The sequence below is a fragment of the Halichoerus grypus genome, chromosome X, assembly GCF_964656455.1.
Source record: "Halichoerus grypus chromosome X, mHalGry1.hap1.1, whole genome shotgun sequence".
In the NCBI taxonomy this organism is placed as follows: Eukaryota; Metazoa; Chordata; class Mammalia; order Carnivora; family Phocidae; genus Halichoerus; species Halichoerus grypus.
The window spans coordinates 71,008,492-71,033,330 of NC_135727.1; the positions used below are offsets into that span (position 1 = coordinate 71,008,492).

Consider the following 24,839-nt stretch of genomic DNA (forward strand, 5'->3'; position numbering starts at 1 on the left):
GTGAAGATTATAATGGTACAGATTAAACTGATTTTCATAATTACATTATTTCATATAACTTTCAGCTTGGAACTTGGCTGTGCAATGTGGCAGAGACCCAGTGACAATGAGAGAGTTCTTCATCCTCTCTTATAAGGTAAGTCTCTTCTAGTAAGGATCTCACGAATGGACCACAACAAAGATATGACCACTGTGGCTATTTTCAAGGGCTAAATATAAAGTGGTATTGGCTTTTAATCTAGAAACTTTTAGAATACATGTCTAAACAGGAATGACCTAAGGAGCATTTGTTCCCTGTAGGATACAATGTGCAAATATAAAGCAGTTCTCCCCATACCAAAATATTACAACCAACCATCAGGGAGCCTGAAGTTTTACCATAAGAGACTTATTTCTTTGCTTTTGAAGGAATTCAGTCTCCCAGAGTCCTATATTAAAATACAACTCTCTTTAGGAGAGGAATACTCTAAGTTACCAACTAATAAAACATTAGGAAGGGTTATAAATCTGTAGAGTATAGAATAGGTATCTGGGGAAATGAGGAGGTGAAAAGAATGCTAAGAATCTTGGGCCTACTTTATAATTTTTCTTATAGAAGGTTCTGTATGTAAGGATTTGGAAGCTTGTTTTGCAATTATAAGCATTTTTAAATAGTCATTGATCTCCAAGGTAGAGATTAAATGCCAGAAAGGGAAGAATATTAATTAGAGAATAAAAGGAGAGAGGGGCTAAGAATGTCTCTCTTACACATTCAGGAGTACACCGTCTGATATGTTGAGACAGATTAAATGTTAAGAGTTTTAGAACTGGAAAGAACTATAGAGATAATCTAGCATATCTCCCTCATTTTATATACTAGTAACCTGAGACCTAGAGGGATAAGGTGTTTTGAAATGCTATTAATTCAGTGACAGTGATGATTATGGTCACTAAACATCTTGGGAGATTAAGAAATAGTCTTTGAAAGTTTAGGTATAATTGCCATTTAAATTAGGTGAAATAAATTAGTTTTAGTTTGAACATTTGTGATAGCACTAGTAGGGTTCTATGTAAGAATCCCAAGTGGCCTAGAGGTTTATTGTAGTAAAAGCTGGGAGTTTTTCCTAAAGTTAGAGGACAAGGTTTAATGATGAGGTTATGCCTAATAATGCCTGTCAAGATTTGACATTGTCTCTTTCAACCATGACAATATATGTGCTAATTTCAGCTTTATTCAATACAAAGGGGAAATCTATTTGCCAGGGGGAAAATCACTTAGAAATTATAACACAAAGCAAGAAATAAATCACTAGATAGAAATACAGGGCCAAATGACAGTACCTATCACTGGGAAGATAGGAAAATTGCAAAGAAATGAAGCTTTTTATCTCTAGAAAGGTTCTTAAAAACAATGGAAAGTAATATAAAATTAAAACCATAAATCAGTGTTATAGTCTATATCGTTTTTAAGGTGAGGTGTGTTTTCCCAGCTGAATTTTTTCTTTCAGACAGGATGTTGCTGATTTTCATTCTGATTGTTTCTGTTCACCTGGCAGAATTCGCAGTATTCATTGATGTTCTGGTTATTTCTTATCAGCTGTCCCAGTTTTGTCCTTCTGATCAAGTAATTCTGATTGCACAGAAAACATGTTTACTTATGGCAGCTGCAGTTGATCTAGAGCAAGGGAGAAAAGCTTCAACAGCTTTTGAACAGGTAATGTGCAACCTTCAAAGAAAACACAAGAAAGAGTTTAGTGTGCTATTTGGTGTGTTTGCCTTCCCCGATGCAGTTCTTTCTGATTTTCTTTAAAGAACCCTTTCATCCTTTCCAGGAGCATCTTGATTTCAAAGGTTTGTAATGGTTCATTCCTTCCTAAGGAAAGGTCACATTTGGCTTAGCCTCATCTTTTAAAAAGATTGAATATCTCTTCTTTGAAAATGCCTCTTCCCGTGGACCACTCTTCCCGAATCTGTTTTTAGATAATTCTTCATCATCTCCCTGCAATCATATGTGGCCCATAAGAAACAGGTTTCTCTATTTTTTTTCCTTTTACATATTCTCTAAGGAAGAATTCATCTACCTGCACAGCTTCGATAGCCATCTGATTACTTACTTGGATTGTTTTTCTTCACTCTAATTGCATTTGCTTTCTTCGACCCACGCCCTTAAATATTTTATCAGTAACTCAGTTTTAACAACAAAAAGACAGAATTCCTACTTTTGCCTGAATTCCACTCTTAGCTTTGTAAACCTTACCCCTTCTAGAAAATGCCAACATCAACATCTCAGTCTCCCATAGACCAGAGTATTGGTTTGTCTTTAGTTTTCTACTGTCTTTCTTCCAAGCTAAGAAAATGGTCTCCAAGTTGTACCACTAGCATTTTTGGTATGACTTTAAAATCTAGTTCTCTCTGCTTTTTCTCTCTTACCTACACAAAGAAAACTTCCCAATTTCCCATACTTGCCAGCTTTTCTTTCCAAATGGTATAAAATCCTTCTTGCTGTTTATTTCCTTCCTTCTGTTAATTGCTTCTTTCATATGATTCTTCAGATCTGGAACAAACTGTCACCAGATCTCTGCCAACATATTTCCCTTCCTTTCTGTTCCCTTGTTGACTTCAGCTCAAAAAACATTTGAGTATTAAGTACTCTGCTAGGTACTGGAGATAAAGAAGACAAAATCCTTAACCTTGAGGAGTAAAGGGACCTCTTTTTAGAAACCTTTCCATTTTAAAAGAATATGAGAAAAGAATCTATGTGCCCCAGAACAAAAAGAAAAGCAATCATTTTGCTTCTTTTAAAAAGCATGGGTAAATGCAATTTTATTCTCAATAGGGTCTTTTGCTTTACTTAAAAAGAGTAATAGCATCTAGTTTTTGCATGGTGCTTTTAACCTTTTAGAAGTTTTTCCCTTAGGGGCACCTGGGTGACTCAGTCAGTTGAGCATCTGACTTTTTTTTTTTAATCTTTTTTTAAAAATTTTATTATGTTATATTAGTCACCATACAGTACATCATTAGTTTTTGATGTGGTGATCCACGATCCATTGTTTTCGTATAACACCCAGTGCTCCATGCAGTACTTGCCCTCCTTAATACCCATCACCGGGCTAACCAATCCCCCCTCCCCCCTGACTCTTGATTTCAGCTCAGGTCATGATCTCAGGGTTGTGAGATTGAGCCCCACCCCATACTGGGCTCTGTGCTCAGCGGAGAGTCTGCTTGCGATTCTCTCCCACTCCTTCTCCCTGTCCATCTGCTCCTCCCCTCACTCGCACACGCTTTGTCTGTCTCTCTAAAATAGAGAAACAAATCTTTTTTCAAAAAGTTTTTCCCTTACATTGGTAGTCCTGACTTTATTAAATTTTGTATCTCAATGAATAGAGATCAAATTGATGTGAGGGAAATTTCACAAACTCTTAAGTACAGTCCTTAATTGTTTTGTTTGTTTCCAACAACTGTTCTTTTTTGTGTGTGTTCTTTCTCTTGCAAATGTTAATGGTTTCTAAGAACTCTAACCTAGTAACCCTTCTATAATCTTCTTTGCTTTTGAAAGAATATCTATTTAGGTAATTGAAGATGCATTTCTGCCTTTCACCATCTAAGTCTGGTCCCTGTAAATTAGACCATGGTGTTCTGTCTGTCTCATGAAGACTTGTTGAATTCTCTTCTATTCATCTGCTCCTTGTTCTCTAAATGCTCATTAATTTGAGTATTTCCAAATACTCGATGATGAAGGAATATAGATGGAATGTATAGTTTTATCAACATTGTCTCTACCCTCCTGAGTATGAGTTGGGGGGAAGTGAGGGATGCTTTAAAAAAATATATAGCAGTTATAATATACCATTGTATATATATATACCACATCTTCTTATCCACCCATCTATCAGTGGACCCTTGGGTTGCTTCTGTATCTTGGTTATTATAAAATAATGCTGCAGTAAACATAAGGATGCATATATCTTTTTGAATTAGTGTTTTTGTTTTCTTTGGCAAATACCCAGTAGTAGAATTACTGCATCATATGGTATTTCTTTATTTAATTTTTTTTCAACTCCTTACATGTGTGAACAGGCTTATTTATTTCAGGTGAAAATGAAATCTGTACTTAAGTTCAACCAAAAAGTGAGAACATATTAACTAATGCGTGTCGTGTAAGAATCTTACACTGATATGCTTTCAATTTTCCCTTCCATCTTTTGTACTATTGTTATTACACATTTTACTTTTACATATGTTATAAACTCTCAATATATTCTTATTTTTGATTAGGCCGTCAATTTATTTTAAGAGCTATTAAATAGAAGTAAAATGTTCTTTATATTTATGTACATTTTAAGGGCTTCCTTGAATCTTCATTTCTTTTTTTTTTTTAAGATTTTATTTATTTATTTGACAGAGAGAGAGACAGCGAGAGAGGGAACACAAGCAAGGGGAGTGGGAGAGGGAGAAGCAGGCTTCCCGCAGAGCAGGGAGCCCGATGTGGGGTTCGATCCCAGGACCCTGAGATCATGACCTGAGCCGAAGGCAGATGCTTAATGACTGTGCCACCCAGGTGCCCCAAATCTTCATTTCTTTGTTGAGATCCACATTACTGTTTGATATCCTATTCCTTTTGCCTCAAGAACTTTAACATTTTTTTGTAGTGTTGATCTATTGAATTTCCCCAGTCTTTTTCTGAAAAAGCATTTTTCCTTTATTTTTCAAACAGAGTTTTACTGTGTGTAGAATTTAGAGCCATCAGTTCTTTTTTTAATTTTAGCACTTTAAAGATGTCACTCCACTGTTGTTGGGCTTGCACAATTGCTGAGGAGTCTGTTAGCCTCATCTTTGTTCTATATACAGATATCTTATTTTTTCCCATTGACTGTCTATAAGATTTTCTCTTTTCTCTTTGTTTTGTAGCAGTTCGAATATAGTATATCTAGGTTAAAATTTAAAAAAAAATCCTTGCCATTCTCTGAGCGTTTTGCAACTATGGTTTGATGTGTTCCATTAATTTTGAAAAATTCTTTACCACTATCTCTTTGTTTTTTTTCCTGTCCCGTTTATTTCTCTTTTCCTCTTAGGATTCAAATTACACATATAGTAGACTATATGATATTGTCCCACAGGTCTGGTATGTTGTGTTGTTTCTTTTTTTCTCATTTTTTTCAACGTAAATATTAAATATTTAATATGTAAATATTAAACAACATAGTACTGCACAAGCAAGGCACCAAATAAGAAATCAAACAGCAAATCAAAATATGTCTCAAAACCTATGGGATACAGCAAAAGTGGATTTTACAGAGAAATTTATGCTATAAATGCTTGTATTAAGAAAAATGTTCAAATAAACAACTTAACATTACACCACAAGGAACTAGAAAAAGAAGAAACTTAGCTGAAGTTTAGAGGGGAAGGAAATAACAAAGAAAAATCAGAAATTAATAAAATAGAGACCAGAATAAATAATAACACTGAAAGTAATGACCAGGTTTTCCAAAAAAATAAACAAAATTGGCAATGCTTTAACTACATTAACTAAGAAAAAAAAGAGATGACTCAGAAATCAAAATGAGAAATGGAAGAGAAAACAACACAGCAGATAATCACAGAAATACATTAGGGTGATAACAGATTACTATAAACAGTTATACACTAACAAATCAGATAACTTAGAAAAGTAAAATCAGATAATTCCTAAAAACGTACAAATTACCAAGATTGAATCATGAATCTTGAATCTAAGAAATAGGAAATCTTCTTAGACCAATAACAAGAGTGAATGTTGAATCAAAAATCTCACAACACAGAAAAGCCCAAGACTATGTGGTTTCCTTGGTGAATTCTACCAAACATTAAAAAAATAATTAATGAACATCTTTATCAAAATCTTACAAATAATGGAACAGAGGGAACACATTCAAAATCATTCTGTGAGGCCAGTATTACCTTGATACCAAAGTAGGATAAAAACAATACAGGAACAAAAAAGTCCAGTTTGTACAATATAAGTATTACTACTCTGGCTTTCTTTTGACATCCATTTGCATGATAAATATTTCTCCACCCCCTCACTTTCAATCTGCAGGTGTCTTTAGGTCTAAAATGAGTCTCTTATTGGCAGCATATAAACGGGTCTTGTTTTTTAATCCGTTCGGACACCCTGTGTCTGTTGATTGGAGCATTTAGTCCATTCACATTCAAAGTAGTTCTTGAGAGAGATGTATTTAATGCTATTTTATAAGTTGTTTTGTCATTGTTCCTGGAGATTTTTCTCTGATCCTTTCTTGTCATTGTCACTTGTAGTCTCTCCTTTGCGCTGAAAGAGTCCCCTTTAATATTTCTTGCAGGGCTGATTTAGTGGTCACAAACTACTTTAGTTTTTGTTTGGGAAACTCTCTCTTCTTCTATTCTGAATGATAGCCTTGCTGGATACATTATTCTTGGCTGTAGATGTTTCCCATACAGCATGTTGAATATATCATGCCACTCTCTTCTGGCTTGCCAAGTTTCTGTTGAGAAATCTCTAGCTAGCTTTATGGGTCTTCCCTTAAGGGCTTCTTTTGTTTTGCTGCTTTTAAGATTTTTTCTTTATCACTATATTTTTCCAGTTTAATTACAGTATGTCTTGGTGTTGGTCTGTTTTTGTTGATTTTGATGGGAGTCCTCTGTGCCTCCTAGATCTCAGTGTCTCCTTCCTTCTGCAGATTAGGGAAGTTTTCTGCTGTTATTTCTTGAAATAAATTTTCTGCCCACATTTCTCTTTCTTCTGGGACTCCTATAATATGAATGTTACACATTTCATGGAGTCACTGAGCCCTAAGTCTATTCTCATGTTGCATAATTCTTCTTCATCTCTTTTGTTCAGCTTCATTATTTTCCATTATTTTATCTTCTAGGTCACTAATTCGTTACTCTGCTTCTTCCAGCAGTTCATTGCATCAAGCCTGTTTTCGATCTTGTTTATTGTACCCTTCATCTCTGATTGATTCTTTTTTAAATCTTTTATCATTGTGCTGAGGGTCTCACTGTTGTCTTCTATTCTTTTCTCAAGCCTAGTGAGTATCCTTATGATTATTGCTTTAAATTCTCTATCGGGGGCAGCTACGTGGCTCAGTCAGTTAAGCAACTGACTCTTGATTTCGGCTCAGGTCATGATCTCGGAGTCATGAGACTGAGTCTCGTGTCAGGCTCTGCACTTAGCAGGGAGTCTGCTTGAGATTTTCTCTCTCCCTCTCCCTCTGCCTTGTCCACCTCCACTGTCTGTCTCTCTCTCCCTCTCTGTAAAATGAATGAATGAATGAATGAATGAATGAATAAATAAATAAATAAATAAATTCTTTATCAGGAACGTTACTTATATCTGTTTCACTTAGATCTATGGCCATGGCCTTATGTTGTTCTTTCATTTGGATAAATTCCTACATCTTGGAATTTTGTCGAAGTCTCTGCTTTCTTCTCTGTGTTAGAAAAGCCAGTTATGTCTCCTGCTCCTGAAAGTAATGTCCTTATGAATAAGAGCTCATGTCATGCCCAGGGCATGGTGCTTCAGGGAGCATCTCTGGTGTGTGCTTTGTGCGCTCTGCTGTTGTGTTTTGCCTGCTCTGTCCTTCAGGCCAGTCCTCTGCAGAGGTTCTCCTTGCCTGTTGTGGGCAGTGTTTGGTCCCTGGCCTGCATGTGGCAAGTTTTAACTAGGTGTGCTGCAGTTTGCTTGTGAAATGAGACCTGACACCAACTCCACCAGGACAGAGGCCCTGCAGAACTCTCTGGTTGGGAGATATGGTGTGGGCAGAGGTTTATGCTGGTCTTTTGGGGGAGGGGCTTGCCATGCTGGGACTGAGGTAGGCTTGACTGAGAAGGGCAGTCCCACCAGAGCACAGGGAGGTGGGGTTTTGTGTAAGCAAGTTAGGCAGCTATTGTCCATGCTGAGCTGCTTCCCTCAGGTGGTTCTGTGTTTATGCTAAGGGGCTGGGGGAGGAAATGGCACCAGCCAGCTCTTTTCTTCTCAGAGAGGCCTGAAGGAATAATCTCCCACTGTATGCCCCAGACATTCTTCAGATCTCTATTTCCATGCTGTCTTACCCCGGTTGTTTGCCTGCCTTCTTTCCAGGAGCAGCACAGTGCCCTCAAGTTTCTATCCCAGCCAAGCCTGCTGACCTTTAAAACTCTAGGCTGTAAGCCCCACTGGTTGCAAGAACTCTATGCCTCTCATTTTCCAAGCCAGTGGCTTTGGGTAAATGTTCTCCTTGTCCATTCCCCTATATGCTCCTCTCTCTTTCTCTTTCTCTCTCTCTCTCTCTCTCTCTCTCTCTCTCTCTCTCACCCTTCTCCATGACCACAGCTCCCTCTCTTCTGAAGCACTTGTGATCTGTTTCTCCCTTAAACCACGTCTCCACACTTCTTACCTTCTTTGATATGGCGTCTTCTCTCCCTTTAGTTGTAGAGTTTGTTCTGTCAGTCTTCAGGTTGATTTCTGGGGTATTTAGGATGATTTGATTGTTATCTAGTTGTGTTCATGGGATGAGATGAGCATGGTGTCCTCCACTCTGCCACCATCTTCCTCTCCCACTCCTATTTTTAATTTTTTGAGCAATAAAAAAGAATGATATCTGATGATTTGTGACAATATGGATGGACCTAGAGTGTATTATGTTAAGTGAAATAAGTCAGACAGAGAAAGGAAGTATAAACCATATGATCTCAGTTATGTGTGGAATCTAAAAAGGAAAACAAAAAAAAAGAAAAAGGAAAAAACAAACAAGCTAACAGACTCTTAAATACAGAGAACAAACTGGTGATTGTCAGAGGGGAAATGGATAGGGTGATGGGCGAAATAGGAAAAGTGAATTAGGAGATACAGATGTCCAGTTATAAAATAAATAATTTGTGGACATGAAAAGTACAGCATAGGGAATATAGTCAATAACATTTTAATAACATTATATGGTGACTATACGTATTGTGGTGAGCATTGAGTAATGTATAGAATTGGCCAATGAATATGTTATGCAAATGAAACTAATATAACATTGTATGTCAATTATACTTCAATAAAAAATATACAGCCTGGCCCCTGGGTGGCTCAGTCGATTAAGAATCCAACTCTTGATTTCAGCTTAGGTCATGATCTCAGAGTTAGGGGATCAAGCCCCGTGCTCCCACTCTGCACTCAGTGGGGAGTCTGCTTGAGGATTCTCTCCCTCTGCCCCTCCCCCTGCATGCGTGTGCGCTCTCTCTCTGTCTCTAAAATAAGTGAACAAATCTTAGAAAAAAAATATCATGGAACACTATATCTAAAACTAATGATGTAATGTATGGGGATTAACATAACAATAAAAAAATTAAAAAAAAAAAGAAAAAGAAAAAAAATATACAACCATTACAATTTATTGAGGAACTACATCTCTTTCCTAAAATGCGTTGGATAAACTGCTGACTAGCCAAATCAGGCTGATGGCCTGTGTTTCTGCAGCCTGAATGTTAAGAATTTTTTTTACATTTGCCAAAGGTTGTAAATGAAAATAAAGAAAAATATGTGAAAGATAGTTTGTGTGGCTGGCAAAGCCTAAAACATTTACTGTTTGGCCTTTTATACAAAAGTGTCCTGACCCCTATCCTAGATTATTTTTTAACAGACTTATTGAGGTATAATTAACATACCTTATGATTCACCCAGTAAAGTATACAATTTAATGGTTTTTAGAATATGTAGATTTGTGCAGCTATCAACACAATGTAATTTTAAAACATTTTCATCACTCTAAAAAGATACCACTTACCTATTAGCAGTCACTCTCTATGCCAACCAGCAGCCCTAGGCAGCCACTAATCTATTTTGTATCTTTATAGATTTGCCTATTCTGGATATTTCATATAAATATTATCATATAACTTAGTCTTTTCTGACTGGCTCCCTTTATAATTTTTCAATAATTTCTAATAGGTTCACCATGTTGTAGTTTGGATCCATTCCTATTGATGGCTGAATGATATTCCATTGTATGAATATACCACATTTTGTTTATCCATTGATGGATATTGAGTTTTTTCGATTTTCAGCTGTTACAAACTGTGATAAACATTCATATACAAATTTTGTGTGGATATGTGTTTTATCTTCCCTTGAGTATATACGGAATTGCTAGGTTTTATAACTCTATGCTTAATCTTTTGAGGAACTACCAGAGTATTTTCCAAAGCAGTGAAACATTTTACATTCCCACCAGCACTAGGCTAGGGTTCCGCTTTCTCCACCTCCTTGTCACCACTTGCTATTATATCCTTTAGATTGTGGCCATGCTGGTGAGTATGAAGTGCTATCTCATTGCAGTTTTGATTTGCACTTTTCTAATAAATGAGGATATCATGACTAATAACAAAAGACATGAACATCTTTTCATGTACTTATTTGGCATTTATATATGTTCTTTGGAAAATGTCTATTCAGGTTTTTTTGCCCATTTTTAGTAGGGTTGTTTGTCATCTTATTATTGAGTTCTAATAGTTGTTTTATATTCTTGGTACTAGACTCTTCTCAGATAACAATTTACAATTATTCTCTTTCATTATGTGGGTTGTCTTTTCCTTTTCTTACCAGTGCCCTTTGAAGCACAAACATTTTTAATTTTGATGATACCCATTTTATTTACTTTGTTGTTGTTGTTGCTTGTGCTTTTGGTGTTAATGTTTAAGACTGTTGCCTAATCAAAGATCATTAAGGTTCATCCCTATGTTTTCTTCTGACGGTTTTACATTTTTACTTGCTACATTCAGGTCTATCCATTTTGAGTTAATTTTTGTGTATGGTATGAGATGATGGGGGTCCAACTTCATTTTTTCCGCATTTGAATATACAGTTGACCTGGGACCGTTTGTTGGACATTTTCCCCATTGAATTATCTTGTCACCCTTGTTGCAAATCAAGTAACCATAAATGAGGAGGATTATTCCTGTTCTGTTGATGTCTATGTCTATCCTTATGGCAAAATCGTACTCTTTTAATTATTATAGCTTTGTAGTAAGTTTTATAATAGAGATGTGTTAGTCTTCCAATTTTGTTCTTCTTTTTCAAAATTGTTTTGGCTATTGTGGGTCTTTCGAATTTCCATATGCATGTTGGGATCAAGTTGTCAATTTCTGCAAAGGAGCCAGCTAGGCTTTTGATAGGAATTGCACTGAACCTGTAGATCAGTTCGGAGAGTATTGTGATCTTAACAGTATTAAGTCTTATTACCCATAAATATGGGATGTCTTTCCCATTCATTTAGGTTTTAATTTCTTTCAGCAATGTTTTGTAGTTTTCAGAGTATATTTTTACTTCTTTCTTTTTTGTAGTCTAGTAGATTTTCCATTTCTGAGTCAGTTTCAGTAGTTTATATTTCTGGAAATGTGTCCATTATAATCTAAGTGATCTAATTTTTTTGGCTTATCATTGTTCATAGTATTCCCTTATAATCATCTTTTTTATTTCTGTAAGTTTGGTAGTTATGGCCCCTCTTTCACTCCTAATTTTAGTCATTTGTGTCTTCTTTTTTTTCTTGACCAGTTTATACAACATTTTTTCAATTTTGTTGATCTTTTTCAAGAACCAACTTTGATTTCTTTTATTTTCCTATTATGTTTCTGGTCTCTCTTTCATTAATTCCCACTCTAATCTTTATCATTTTCTTCCTTCTGGTTGCTTAAGTTTTAGTTTGTTTTTCTTCCAGTGTCTTACAGTAGAAGTTTAGCTTAGTGATTTATTTCTTCTTTTTGTAATATCAGCTTTTATAGCTATAAATTTCCCTCTAAGCACTGTGTCTTAAGAGTGAAACACTATAAATTTGAGGGACACATTCAAACCCATAGCATTCCTCCCTTGGCCCCCCAGAATTCATGTCCTTCTCATGCAAAATACATTCATTCCATCTCAACAGCTCCAAATGTCTTAATTCATTCTAGCATTGACTCAAAAGTCTAAGTCCAAAGTTTCATCTAAATATCATCTATCTGGGTACATTTCATCCTGTGGCTAATTGCTCTCCAGCTGTGAACCTGTGAAATCAAACAAGGTATATGCTTCCAAAATACAATGGAGAGACAGGAATAAGATGGATATTCCCATTCAGAAAGGAGAAATAGGAAAAAAACCAAGTTAATGGGTTCAAAGTAAGTCTGAAACCTAATCGGGCAAATAACATTAAACACCAAGGCTTGAGAACAATCCTCCTTGGCTTTGTGTCCCATATTCTGGACCCACTGGGGCTGCAGTTGGGCCCACAAACCTCTAGGCCCCACACACATGGTTCTGCCAGGTGTAGCCCCATGCTGCAGTTCTCACAGGTTAAGGTTCGGGCTGGAGTCCCTCACAGTAGCTGTGCTGCCCTGGGGTGGAAAGCTCCACTAGGTATTGCCCCTAATGGGGGCCTCCTGCAGTAGCCCCACCCCCACAGAGGTTCTTTGGGCTCCAAAGGTTCCTTGGGCATCTTTTGAAATCTAGGTGGAAGCCGCTATGCTCCCAGCTCTTGCACTCTGCATACCGTGAGATCACCAAGCTGATGACTTCCCAAAGTCTGTAACCTGTACGGTCTGGAGGGGCAGCCATAACAGCCTGCACTGCACTTGGAGTGGCTGTGGAACATGGCACCAGAATTTGAGAAGGGGAGCCAAGGAGGTGCGCTGGCACTGGGCAGCTGTGGCTCCTCCTTTGAAATCATTCTGCCCCTTAGGCCCTTGCACTCTAGGGCTTGTGTTGGGAGGCCATTTTAGGGCCAGCCCCAAGAACTCTGAACTGCCTCAGGTCATTCTTCCATTGCTTTGGACAGTAGCTACTAACTTTTGTTTCGATGGCTGGCCAGTCTCCCCATTGTCTTGGTGTGAATAGCTCCTAGCTTCTGTTGAGATGGTTGAGCCACAGCATTCTCCTTATCAAATTCAGCCATACCTTTAGTGTTCTGTCTTAAACTAGCTTTCTTATTTCTTTCAATATTGATAGGCTGAAAATTTTCCAAATTTTTAAATTGTGCTTCCTTTTTTAAAAAAAGATTTTATTTGAGAGCGTGCGAGAGAGCGAGCAACAGCGGGTGGGGAGGCAAAGGGAGAGGGAGAAGCAGCATCTCCACTGAGCAGGGATCCCGATGCAGGGCTTGATGTGGGGCTCAATCCCAGGACCCTGGGATCAACCTGAGCAGAAAGCAGATGCTTAATGGACTGAACCACCCAGGCACCCCTGTGCTTTCTTTTTGATTAGCATTTCCACCTTTAAATCATTTCTCTCTTCTTACATTTTACTGTAAGCATTCAAGAGAAACTAGGCCACTTCTTCAGCACTTTGCTTAGAAATTTCTTTAGCCAAATATCCAATTTCACCACCAACAAATATTACCTTCTGTAAAATACTAGGACATAAACACAATCCCACCAAGCTCTTTGCTATTTTATAACACGGATGGCCTTTCCTCCAATTTCCGTTGTTCCTCATTCCTCATCAGAATGACCTTCAGTGTCCATATTTCTACCAACACTCTCTTCACAGTATTCTCAAATTATTCTCCAAGATGATCTCTGCAGCTCTTCTCTTCTCTTTCTCGGTCCTCATGTAACCGGGGCACAAGGATGCAAGAGCACCTGGCTCTGGGGGTCCCAGACACACCAGGTTTGGCCATTCGCCGTTGACAAGATCCAAAGGCAGAGAGGTGATTGGTGGTGAAACAATAAAGGAATTTATTTCAGTGAGGCCAACGGCGGGGAGACAGCAGACTAGCGTCTCAAAGACTCTCGCTGAAGTGCTGAAAATAATTCTAGATTTATACAGGGAAAACATGGGACAAAGGTCAGTAGGTACATGAAGATACAGTCACTGTCTTGGGGTCAGTCACATGGGGTCTTGCTGGCTCAGGGCAGTCCTTATTGCTTGAGAGGGTAGTTTGGTTCCCATCATGGGATGCTTTGCCCACAGGGTCTTTTGCCTGAGTTAAGAGATAAGCCAAAAAGAACTTTACCAATTAGAAAGTATAGACTGAGGTAAAAAATGGAGGTAGCTGAAGTCCTCTTTCAAATATGAGAATTGGGCTTAACCATTCATTCACAGCAATGTAGATTTTTTCTAGCTCACACCTCCAAACTCTTCCAGCTTCTGCCCATTACACAGTTCCAAAACTGCTTCCATGTTTTCAGGTATTTGTTACAGAAGCACCCCACTCTCAGTGCCAGTTTTCTGTCTTAGTTCATTCAGGTTTCTATAACTAAAACACCACAGACTGGGAAGCTTATAAACAACAGAAATTTATTTCTCACAGTTCTTGAGGCTAGAAGTCCAAGATCAAGGTACTAGCATGGTTGTGTTCTCTCGTGAGGGCCCTCTTCCTGGTTCATAGTTTGCACCTTCTTACTGTGTCTTCACATGGTAGAAAGGGCTAAGGATCTCTCTAGAGCCTCTTATAAAGGGCACAGATCCCATTTATGAGGGCTCTACCTTTGTGACTTTAGCACCTCCTAAAGGCCCCACCTACTAATACCTGCACCTTTGAGGTTTAAGATTTCAACATATGAACTGGTTGAGGGGTACACATTCAGACCATAGCATACTGCTTGAGCAGCATCCCATAAGTTTTGGTATGTTGTGTTTTCTTTTCATTCATCTCAGATTTTTTTTTAATTTTCATTGTGATTTCTTCTGTAACCCATTGTTTATTTAGTAATCTCTTATTTAATATCCACATATTTGTGAATTTCCCAAACTTTAGTATCTTATTGATTTCTAAGGTTATTCCACTATGGTCAGAGTACATAGTTTGTGTGATTTCATGTTATTTTAACTTTATTTGAAGTTTGTGTTGCAGCCTAGCATATGGTGTATCCTGGAGAAAGTGCCATGTGTGCTTGAGAAGAATTTGTGTGCTTCTTGGGTTGGTGGAGTGGTCTTTGGATACCTGTTAGGTATAAAAAACAGTGGCTTTATACAATTGCTTTTTAAAACAATTGAGAGAAGAAAGAAGAAATATATATTTATACACTCTTTTATAATTACATAATTATTACATAATTGCTTTAACCAGTGCATTTTTTTCCATTTGGATTCACATTACTATCTGGTGTCATTTGTTTTCAGCCTGAAGAACTTCTCTTAGCATTTTTATAAAATGGTTCTGCTAGCAATAAATTCTATCAGCTTTTGTTTAGCTGGAATTTTTTTTTTTTGCTTTTTGCTTTTAGTTCTGAAAGATTGTTTTGCTGGATATTAGATTGTTGGTTAACTGTTATTTTCTTTCATCATATTGAATAGGTTATCCCACTGCCTTCTTTATTGAGATTCTATATTTGCTGAGACATTTTCATCAAATCTTTGTTAAAGTGTGATTTCCCTTTGTTGTTTGAACATATTTTAAATAGCTGCTTTGAAATCTTTGTCTGCTAAGTTCAGCATCTGGACCCATTTTTCAGTCAATTCCTGTTGCCTGCTTTTTTCCTGCATTTGGGTTATATTTTACCATTTCTTCGCATATCTCACAATTTTCTGTTGAAAACTGGACGTTATAGATAATATATTGAAGCATCTTTGAATACTCATTCCCCTCTGTGGTTTGTTGTTGTTAATACTTGCTTGTTTATTGGTTTAGTGACTTGGCTGGGCTAGTTCAGTGAAGTCTATTTCCCTCAGCTGTAAAGAAGTGTACAGCTTCAGATATCACTCCTTAGAGGTCACCATCTTTGCCTGTGGAGTCACCCTGGCCCCTCCTCTACAAAGGGATGAAAGTGGTTTTAGCAGGGTTATTTTTATAATTTCTCTTTCCTTGATATCCTTGTTAACTTTAGAATGGTCTTTTGTTGGTATTAACCCAGATGTTAGTCTTGACTAATTACTAGGGTGGTTGCTTTGTGTGTGGGGGGCAGGGGGCAAGTGAGTGTGTGTGTGTGTGCGCGCGCGCGTGCGCGCACATGTGCATGTGTGTATTTAAAAATGCTTTTTGGCATTAATTGTTCCATAGCTTGATACAATTAATGTGAGGCCCCTTTGAAAAGTGGTAGGGGTCTTAGTTTTCTCTTACCCTGGTTCCCTCTGTAAACATCCGGCTGGTCTTCTGTTTTGCGTGTTGATATCATTGATCTATCAGACACTTTTTAAGTACTCAACTCCAGAATCTCCTTTTTTTTTGTAGTAGCCTTAGACTTGAACTTCCCCAAGCTGTGTTCCAATTAAAGTCAGTCCTCTTAGGCAGAGATACAGAGCTCACTCTCTAATGAGCTGCTGCTTCTCCTCCTGAGAAGTTTTGTACCACTGTTTTGGAGCTGGAGGTGGGGGCGTGGCACATTTCTGTCAGAGTGATAGTCCAGCTCTATGAGTAAGGGGCTGGGCAAGAGTCATAGTCCCTGGCATTCTGAGCTTGCCTCTCCCAGCATGGAAACTCTGTCCTATAAGCAAGCTGTACTGAGGGCAATTGAGACCCAGTAATTGCAATTTTCCGTGCCTGGTTATAGGGACTGGGTAGAGGAAGAGAGCTCCGGGCCTCTCATTTGTGCATGTTTATAATAGAGCTCCTATAATACAGACCTGGGGGAGGAGGATGAGAGGTGCTGGCAGCATGCCCCTTCTGGAAATCCCTAGCCTAGAAGCTGAGAATAGAGGGAGCCCCATCTTCTTGGTCACACCCACCTAAAGTAGCACTCACACTGAGCTGGGGGTGGTTGGTGAGCAGATCAGGTTCAACTATCATGGGTGTTTACTGTCTTACTGAGACGTAGTAGATTTCCTGGAATAGATGTTTCTTCATTTTCTTTTTACGCTTTGGGCAATTTTCTGAGACTTTACATGTTTGTGTTTTATAATTCACCAGTTATGGTTGTTTTGCTAGGGAGAGGGTCCATGGAACTCTTCATACCACCATTCTAGAAGTGCTACTCTTCTGTCCTAGATTATTAAAATTGATAGTGCTCACGATTTTCTGTTGAATTCTCATTTTCTGGGACATTAAGAAAAATACAAATGGGGCACCTGGGTGGCTCAGTTGGTTAAGCGTCTGCCTTTGGCTCAGGTCATGATCCCTGGGTCCTGGGATTGAGCCCCGTGTCTGGCTCGCTGCTCAGCAGGGAGTCTGCTTCTTCTCCCTCTGCCGCTCTCCCCTGCTTGTGCTTTCTCTCTCTAAATAAATAAATAAATAAATAAATAAAATCTTAAAAGAAAAATACAAATAGAGGTTAATATTTTTATATAAATTATAAAATGTTCAGTTTAAACTGTAATTTTTCTGTCATTTTATTTTTAACTGCTTTTAATGAATATGATATATTATTTTAATTTGCTTAAAGTTTTGTCTGGTTGAGACTAATTTTCTTATTGCATTGTTGCCAAATAGACCAAGTTACTGAATCGTGCCCGTGAGCAGATCTATAAATGCAAAGAAATCTGGAATCTCCTGAAAGAAACAGGTACAGTGGGAACTGGGAGTTTGGTAATACAGTTATGAAAGGCATTTCAAGTCTGAATACTCAGTCTATATCGCCAGAAATTTGTGCCACTTCAGTACTTGATAACCAGTCAAATGATTATTTGAGGACTAATTTTTCTCTACTATATGTCTGTACTTTGACTCGCTGACACACTGCTTGGAGTAAGAATATTTTTTACTTTGTTTTTTATGGAAGTATAGTATTAAGTATAAAAATAAGATCATTATTGTTCAGTATGACATTATTGCCCTTAGGTCACTAGATTTCATGTCTAATTTAATCAAGCTCTAATTCTGAGTAAATGTAGGCTACAGAGCATTCCAAACCATAATCATATCAGATACTGTTAACATTTTATTATGAAATAATCAAAATAGTAGTAAACCTTTTAAAATTATATAGTAACTTGCTACTGTTTCTTCATTAAGGATGGTATTGGCTTTTAGGTTTCAGCATACTTTTTTATGTATTGTCCATCTGTTCCTATTTTAGTTAGAATTTTAAAGAATCAATATTGAATTGGATTACATGCCTTTTCAGCTTCTGTAGAGATAATCATATGGTTTTTCTCTTTTAAAGTATTAATATATTGAATTAAAGTAGTAGATTTCTAAAATTAAGTCATCATTGCATTTCTGGAATAAAGCCTACTTGATCATGGTGTGTTATTATAATTGTTGATGAATTTGGTTTCCTAAAATTTAGAAATTATTGGTTTGTTTTTTTCCTTTTGTGTATATGTGATATCTTTGATGGATTTTGATATTGAACTATAGGAATTATAAAGAAGAACATAAACATAAAATTTAATTCACCTTTCTCAATCTATGATAGCCATTTAAAGGAATAAAGACAAAAAGGATAGAGAATACCTAAATAACATTTATAGAAGATTTAATAGAAACATACACTATAGCCTGAAAATAGAAAATTCATCTTCTGTTATGTGCCCTTTGAGCATTTACAAAATTGTTCACAAGGAAAACCTGAATAAATTCCAAGACATAAAAATAAAACAATGTTATCTGATCACAATGCAATAAAAAAAGGAATTGATGGAATCAGGACAAAACCCTTAACCACTTGGACATTTTAAAACACAGAAACTACAAAATAGCTAGAAAATAATGATCTTGAAAATATAACAGAATCTAAAGTGCTAAAGCAGTTCTCAGAGCAAAATTCATAGCTTCGGAGCGCCTGGGTGGCTCAGTGATTAAGCATCTGCCTTCGGCTCAGGTCATGATCCCAGGGTCCTGGGATCGAGCCCCACATTGGGCTCCCTGCTCAGCAGGAAGCCTGCTTCTCCCTCTCCCACTCCCCCTGCTTGTGTTCCCTCTCTTGCTGTCTCTCTCTCTCTCAAATAAATAAAATCTTTTAAAAAAAAATTCATAGCTTCAATGACTTTTATTTAAAAAGTATGTCAGAATGCTGTCCACTGAAAAATCAGTTTCTTCATTCTAGGAACATAGCTGGGCTACATATATATATCTGCATCTCTATCTAGATGTCATTACAGAATTGAAAATTAAAACAATGAGATACTACTACATACATATTAGAATCGCAAAAATCTAAAACACTGACACCACCAAATGCTGGCAAGTATGTGGAGCTATAGGAAACTCTTATTCATTGCTGGCAGGAATGCAAAATGGTATTATAGACACTTGGAAGACAATTTGGTACTTTGTTGTAAAACTCTTACTATACATTCCAGCAACTGTACTTTTTGGTATTTACCCAAATAAGTTGGAAACTTATGTCCATGCAAAGACCTGCAGGTGGATGTTTATAGAAGCTTTATTCATAATTGCTTAATTCCAAAACTTGGAATCAGCCAAGATATCCTTCAGTAGGTGAATGGATAAATAAACTGCGGTATGTCCAAACAATGAAATATTAGTCAGAGATAAGAAGAAATGAGCTATCAAGCCATGAAAAGTCATGGAGGAATCTTTTTTTAAAAGATTTATTTATTTGAGAGAGAGGGAGAGTGGAGGGAGAGGCAGAGGGAGAGAGAGAATCCTGAAGCAGACTCCCCACTGAGCATGGAGCCCAATGTGGGGCTGGATCTAGGACCCCAAGATCATGACCTGAGCCAAAATCAAGAGTCAGCCACTTAACCTGCTAAGCCACCCAGGCACCCCATGGAGGAATCTTAAATGCATATTTTTAAGTGAAAGAAACCAATCTGAAAAGGCTACATACCACATGATTCCGACTATATGATATTCCAGAAAAGTCAAAACTGTGGAGAAAATAAAAGGATCACTGGTTGACAGAGGTTAGTTGGGGAGGAAAGGATGAATAGACAGAACATAGAGAATTTTTAGGGCAGTGAAACTATTCTGCATGATACTACAGTGGTAGATACCTGTCATTATATATTTGTCAAAACCCATAAAACATACAACATCAGGAGTGAACCCTAATGTAGCTATGGACTTTGGGTGAAAATGATGTGTCACTGCAGGTTCACTGATTGTAACAAATGTAGCACTATGGCATGGAATGTTCAGTAGTGGGGGATGTTCTTTGAGGGGGGTGGGTTTGGTATATGTGGGAACTTTGTACTCTCCACCCAATTTTGCTATGAACTTAAAACTTCTTTAAAGAATGCCTATTATCAAAAGGACAAGAGATAAAAGTGCTGAAGAGGATGTGGAGAAAAGAGAACCCTTGGCACATTGGTGGGAATGTATAGTTGATAACAGCCACTATGGAAAACCGTTACGGAGGTTCCTCAAAAAATTAAAAATAGAATGATCTAGAAATTTTACTTATGGGTATATATCCAAAGGAAATGATATCACTAACTCAAAGAGATATCTGCACCCCCATATTCATTGCAACATTATTCACAGTTGGCAAGTCAAGGAAATAATCTAATGTCCATCAAAAGATGAATGGATGAAGAAAATGTGATATGTATATGTCAATATGTATATACAATGAAACATTCAGCCTTAAAAAAGAAGGAAATCCTGCTGCTTACAATGACCTGAATGAACCTAGAGGGCATTATGCTAAATGAAATACGTCAGAGAACTGTTTTTGAACAATTGTTTTTATTTCATTATTTCAGTTTTCTTCCTTGGGGACTTCGTATGTTTGGATCTCCTTTGCCTGTCTTCCAAATGTATCATTTTCTCTCTTTTAGAGTTTTAATTTCCATTTTTATTTTTTTAAACACATGTCAAAGATTGTATTTAACTCATTAATTAATAAAGGAACCACTGAGATGTTACAGGTGGTTCAAAGAAGAATTAGAAGACACACACAGGCAATTAGGAAGTGAATTTACAAGTATATGCAAAATTGAATTGTGTGTGTGTTTTGTTATCTTTTGCTATTCCAAAGCTAGGATACCAGAGCCAAGAAACCCTCTCTACCAGATTTCACCTGTAGCACCTATAATTTAGAGGAAAGTCATCTTTTCTCAAGGTCCCTGAAATTTACTGAAGGTTCCTGACCTCTTAGAAAGTGAACTCCCTACAACATTTATACTGGGACCCTGTAAATCAGGTACCAGGATAACTCCCTGAGGGGATTGTGTAGGCATGTGCTCCATAAAGTTGAGGTAAGTTCAACCTTATACCTTAAGTTTATCTTATCATACCTGATTAAATGGCTGTCATTCTCAAGTATGATACTCCATGTAAGGCCTTGGTTGCACAATCAATTTGTCCATTTATATCTTGGTTTTAAAAAGAGGACAACAGAATTGATTTTTAGGTTTTGATGCTGTAGTATATAAGACTAAACAGAATAGCAGATCTTGAGTACATTTATTATTTTTTTAATTTAAGTTTTTATTTTAATTCCAGGTAGTTAACATAACTAGTTTCAGATGTACAATATAGTAATTCAGTAGTTCCATACATCACTCTGTTTTCATCATGACATGTGCACTCTTTAATCCCCATCACCTATTTAACCCATCACCCCACTACCCTCCCCTCTCGTAACCATTAGATTGTTCTCATAGAGTCTGTTTCTTGCTTTATCTCTCTCTTTTTTCCCTTTTCTTCTGTGTTTTGTTTCTTATGTTCCACATATGAGTGAAGTCATATGGTATTTGTCTTACAGTTCTGTTGTATAAAAATCTGGAGTACTCAAGCTTAAACCTAATCTCCTGTCAAGTCTCTGTAACCATGATAAAAAATGTAAAAACATATAAACTAATAAACTATTATTTAAAAGGTAAAAGAAAGGACAGATTCTTATACAACCAATATATAACTATATTGCTATGAAAAGTAGGGAGACTTAATAAAAGTTTCTGAATTCAGAAGGATGGGTAAGATAGGGAGGAGGTGAATGAGAACCATATTATTTTAAAATATTTTAATTTAGTTTACAGAAGCAGTGTCTACTAAATTGTTTTGAGTTACAAATAATTTTCAGAGAAAGAGGATTTTCTCATATAATCAGAAAATGGAACATTAAAACAACATCAGCAATATTCCAAATACATAACCACAATAAAATTTCCCTCATCAGTTTATTCAGTCCTGTGTAATTGATGTTCTGCTGAATCTTGGGTCAGTAATCTGCTTTTATAAACTGTACGCTTTTAGACTAGAAAAAAACCTGCACTGGTATGGTCTCAAAGTTGTCTATTCAGTGTCAACTCAGAAACCTGTAATCAGGAGTATCATCTTCTTTTTTTTCTTAAGATTTTATTTATTTATTTGACAGAGAGAGACACAGCGAGAGAGGGAACACAGCAGGGGAAGTGGGAGAGGGAGAAGCAGGCTTCCTGCGGAGCAGGGAGCCCGATGTGGGGCTCGATCCCAGGACCCTGGGATCATGACCTGAGCCGAAGGCAGACGCTAAACGACTGAGCCACCCAGGTGCCCCCAGGAGTATCTTCTGACATGTCAACAGTTTGAAGTACCTGGTATAGTCCTTTTCTGTGAGGCTCTGAGACTGTCCTTTGTTAAATACACAAACTCTTCCCTGTCACTTATAGCAGAGTCTTCAGGCAAACATCGGAGTAAAACAGAAACTGTCTGTACATTACAGAGATTTAATGACTGTGGTTAATTTAGTAAGGTAACCAGTAATACCAGAATGGAAGGAAGGTAAAATTCTCTGGTGGGGTGCATTATATAACTATGTCATAACAGTTTTTAACTGTGATTATATATATATAAAACATAAAATTTGCCATTTTAGCCATTTATGTGTAGAGTTCAGTGGCATTAATTACATTTACAATGTTGTGAAACTTTCATTACTATCTATTTCCAAAACTTTTTCATCACCCCTAACAAACTCTGTACCTATTAAGAAAAATAACTCTGTATCCCCCTTTCTCCCAGCCCCTGGTAACTTGTAATGGTACTATCTAGATATAAGTGGAATCATACAATATTTGTCCTTTTGTAACTGGCTTATTTCACTTAGCATAATGTTTTTAAAGTTCACCCATGTTGCGACAAATCAGTACTTGCATTCTTTTTTATGGCTGAAAATATTCCATTATATGGATATGCTACATTTTGTTCATCTGTTCATCTGTTGATCGACACTTGGGTTGTTTTCATCTTTGGCTACTGTGAATAATGCTGGTGTGAACATTGGTGCACAAGTATCTGCTTGAGTCCCTGCTTTCAATGTTTTGGGTCTATATCTAGAAGTGGAATTGCTGGGTCATAGGATAACATAATGTTTAACTTTTTGCAGAATTGCCAAACTGTTTTCCACAGCAGCCTCACCATTCTCCATTCCCACAAGCACTGAGTGAGAGTTCTAATTTCTTTACTTCCTTGCCACCACTTTACTATTAATGTCTTTTGGATTACAGCCATTCTATTGAGTATGAAGTGATATCTCATTGTGGTTTTATTTGCATTTCTCTAATGAGTAATGATGTGGAATGACTTTTCATGTGTTTATTGGCCATTTATATATCTTTTTTGGAAAACAAACACTTGTCTGTCACATCCTTTACCCACTTCTTTGGGTTGTTTGTCTTTTCATCATTGCATTGTATTAAACCTAAAAAAGAAAAACCTGAAGTTCGTTCCTCCTCTTGTATTTTTCTTCCCTGTGTATCTTCTTTACCTTCACAGGGAACACTTCACTTCTGATGCTTCTGGTTACCAAATGTGTGGATGTTTTCTCCCCACAACAAGCAATTCTCTGTAACATCAGCTGGGTGTTCTACAATTCAACTCAATTCTGACACTGACTACCCAGAGATCGCCTTAGGCCCCACAGTTTATGGGTATAGTCCCACAAGACTGACCCCCACCCCAACCATTTCAGACACCAGTCACAAGCCCAGGTAGTCACCTGGGCTTCTCACCAACCAGCTATACATTGGAGGTTCCAATAACACTCACCTTGGGTTTGATTAACACAAGTGATTTTTGCCTGTTGGTCTTGTACCCTGCCACTTTCTTGCCCTTTTCTTTCTTGTGGATTCATTGAGATCTTCTTGCCCTTTTTTTTCTTGTGGATTCATTGGGATCTTCTATACATATATAGGATCATGTCATCTGTGAACGGTGAGTTTTGCTTCTTCCTTTCTAACGTGGATGCTTTTTATTTCTTTTGTTCTTTTTTTTTTCTTTTCCTAATTTCTCTCACTTAGAACATCCAGTATGGTGTTGAATAGCAGCAGTAAAAGCAGGCATTCTTTTGTTTCTAATCCTAAGGAGAAAGCCTCAGTCTTTCACAGTTGACTGTGATACGTGTAAGTTTTTTGTAAATGTTCTCTGTTAGGCTGAGTATATTCCCTTCTATTCCTAGTTTTCTGAGTAGTTTTTTTATCATGAAAAGATTCTGAATTTTTTATTTCATTGATTCAAATTTTTTCTATTCTTTGTTTCATTTTTATCTGTTCTTTATTATTTCCTTCTTTCTGGTGGGTTTGGGTTTAGCTTGCTGCTCTTCTAGTTACTCAAGGTTTAAAATTAGTTTGTTGCTTTTTTTTTAAGATTTTATTTATTTATTTGACAGAGAGAGACACAGCAAGAGAGGGAACACAAGCAGGGGGTAGTGGGAGAGAGAGAAGCAGGCTTCCAGGTGAGCAGGGAGCCCGATGTGGGGCTTGATCCCAGGACCCCGGGACCATGACCTGAGCCGAATCTTTCTTATTTTAGGGGCGCTTGGGTGGCTCAGTCGGTTAAGCGTCTGCCTTCGGTTCAGGTCATGATCCCAGGGTCCTGGGCTCCCTGCTCAGCGGGAAGCCTGCTTCTCCCTCCCCCACTCCGCCTGCTTGTGCTCCCTCTCTCACTGTCTCTCTGTCAAATCAATAAAAATCTTTAAAAAAATAAAATGAAAAATAAAATCTTTCTTATTTTAAATGTAAGTCTTTACAGCTGTAGATTTTCCTCTGAATACTGCCTTCCCTACATCCCATAAGTTTTGGTATGTTGTGTCTTTGTTTTCATTCATTTCTACGTATTTTCTAATTTCTCTTGTGATTT

At 37.3% G+C, this 24,839-nt stretch overlaps 1 protein-coding gene across 1 annotated transcript in view; it reads left to right on the top strand.

The window, feature by feature from the left end:
• Positions 1-24,839, top strand: part of TEX11 (testis expressed 11) — a 299,675-nt gene that overhangs the window by 223,596 nt on the left and 51,240 nt on the right. Inside the window, exons 23-25 of the mRNA XM_078065032.1 lie at positions 66-136; positions 1,577-1,693; positions 17,301-17,373. Coding sequence (XP_077921158.1) covers positions 66-136; positions 1,577-1,693; positions 17,301-17,373 — 261 coding nt within the window. The remainder of the gene's footprint in view (positions 1-65; positions 137-1,576; positions 1,694-17,300; positions 17,374-24,839) is intronic.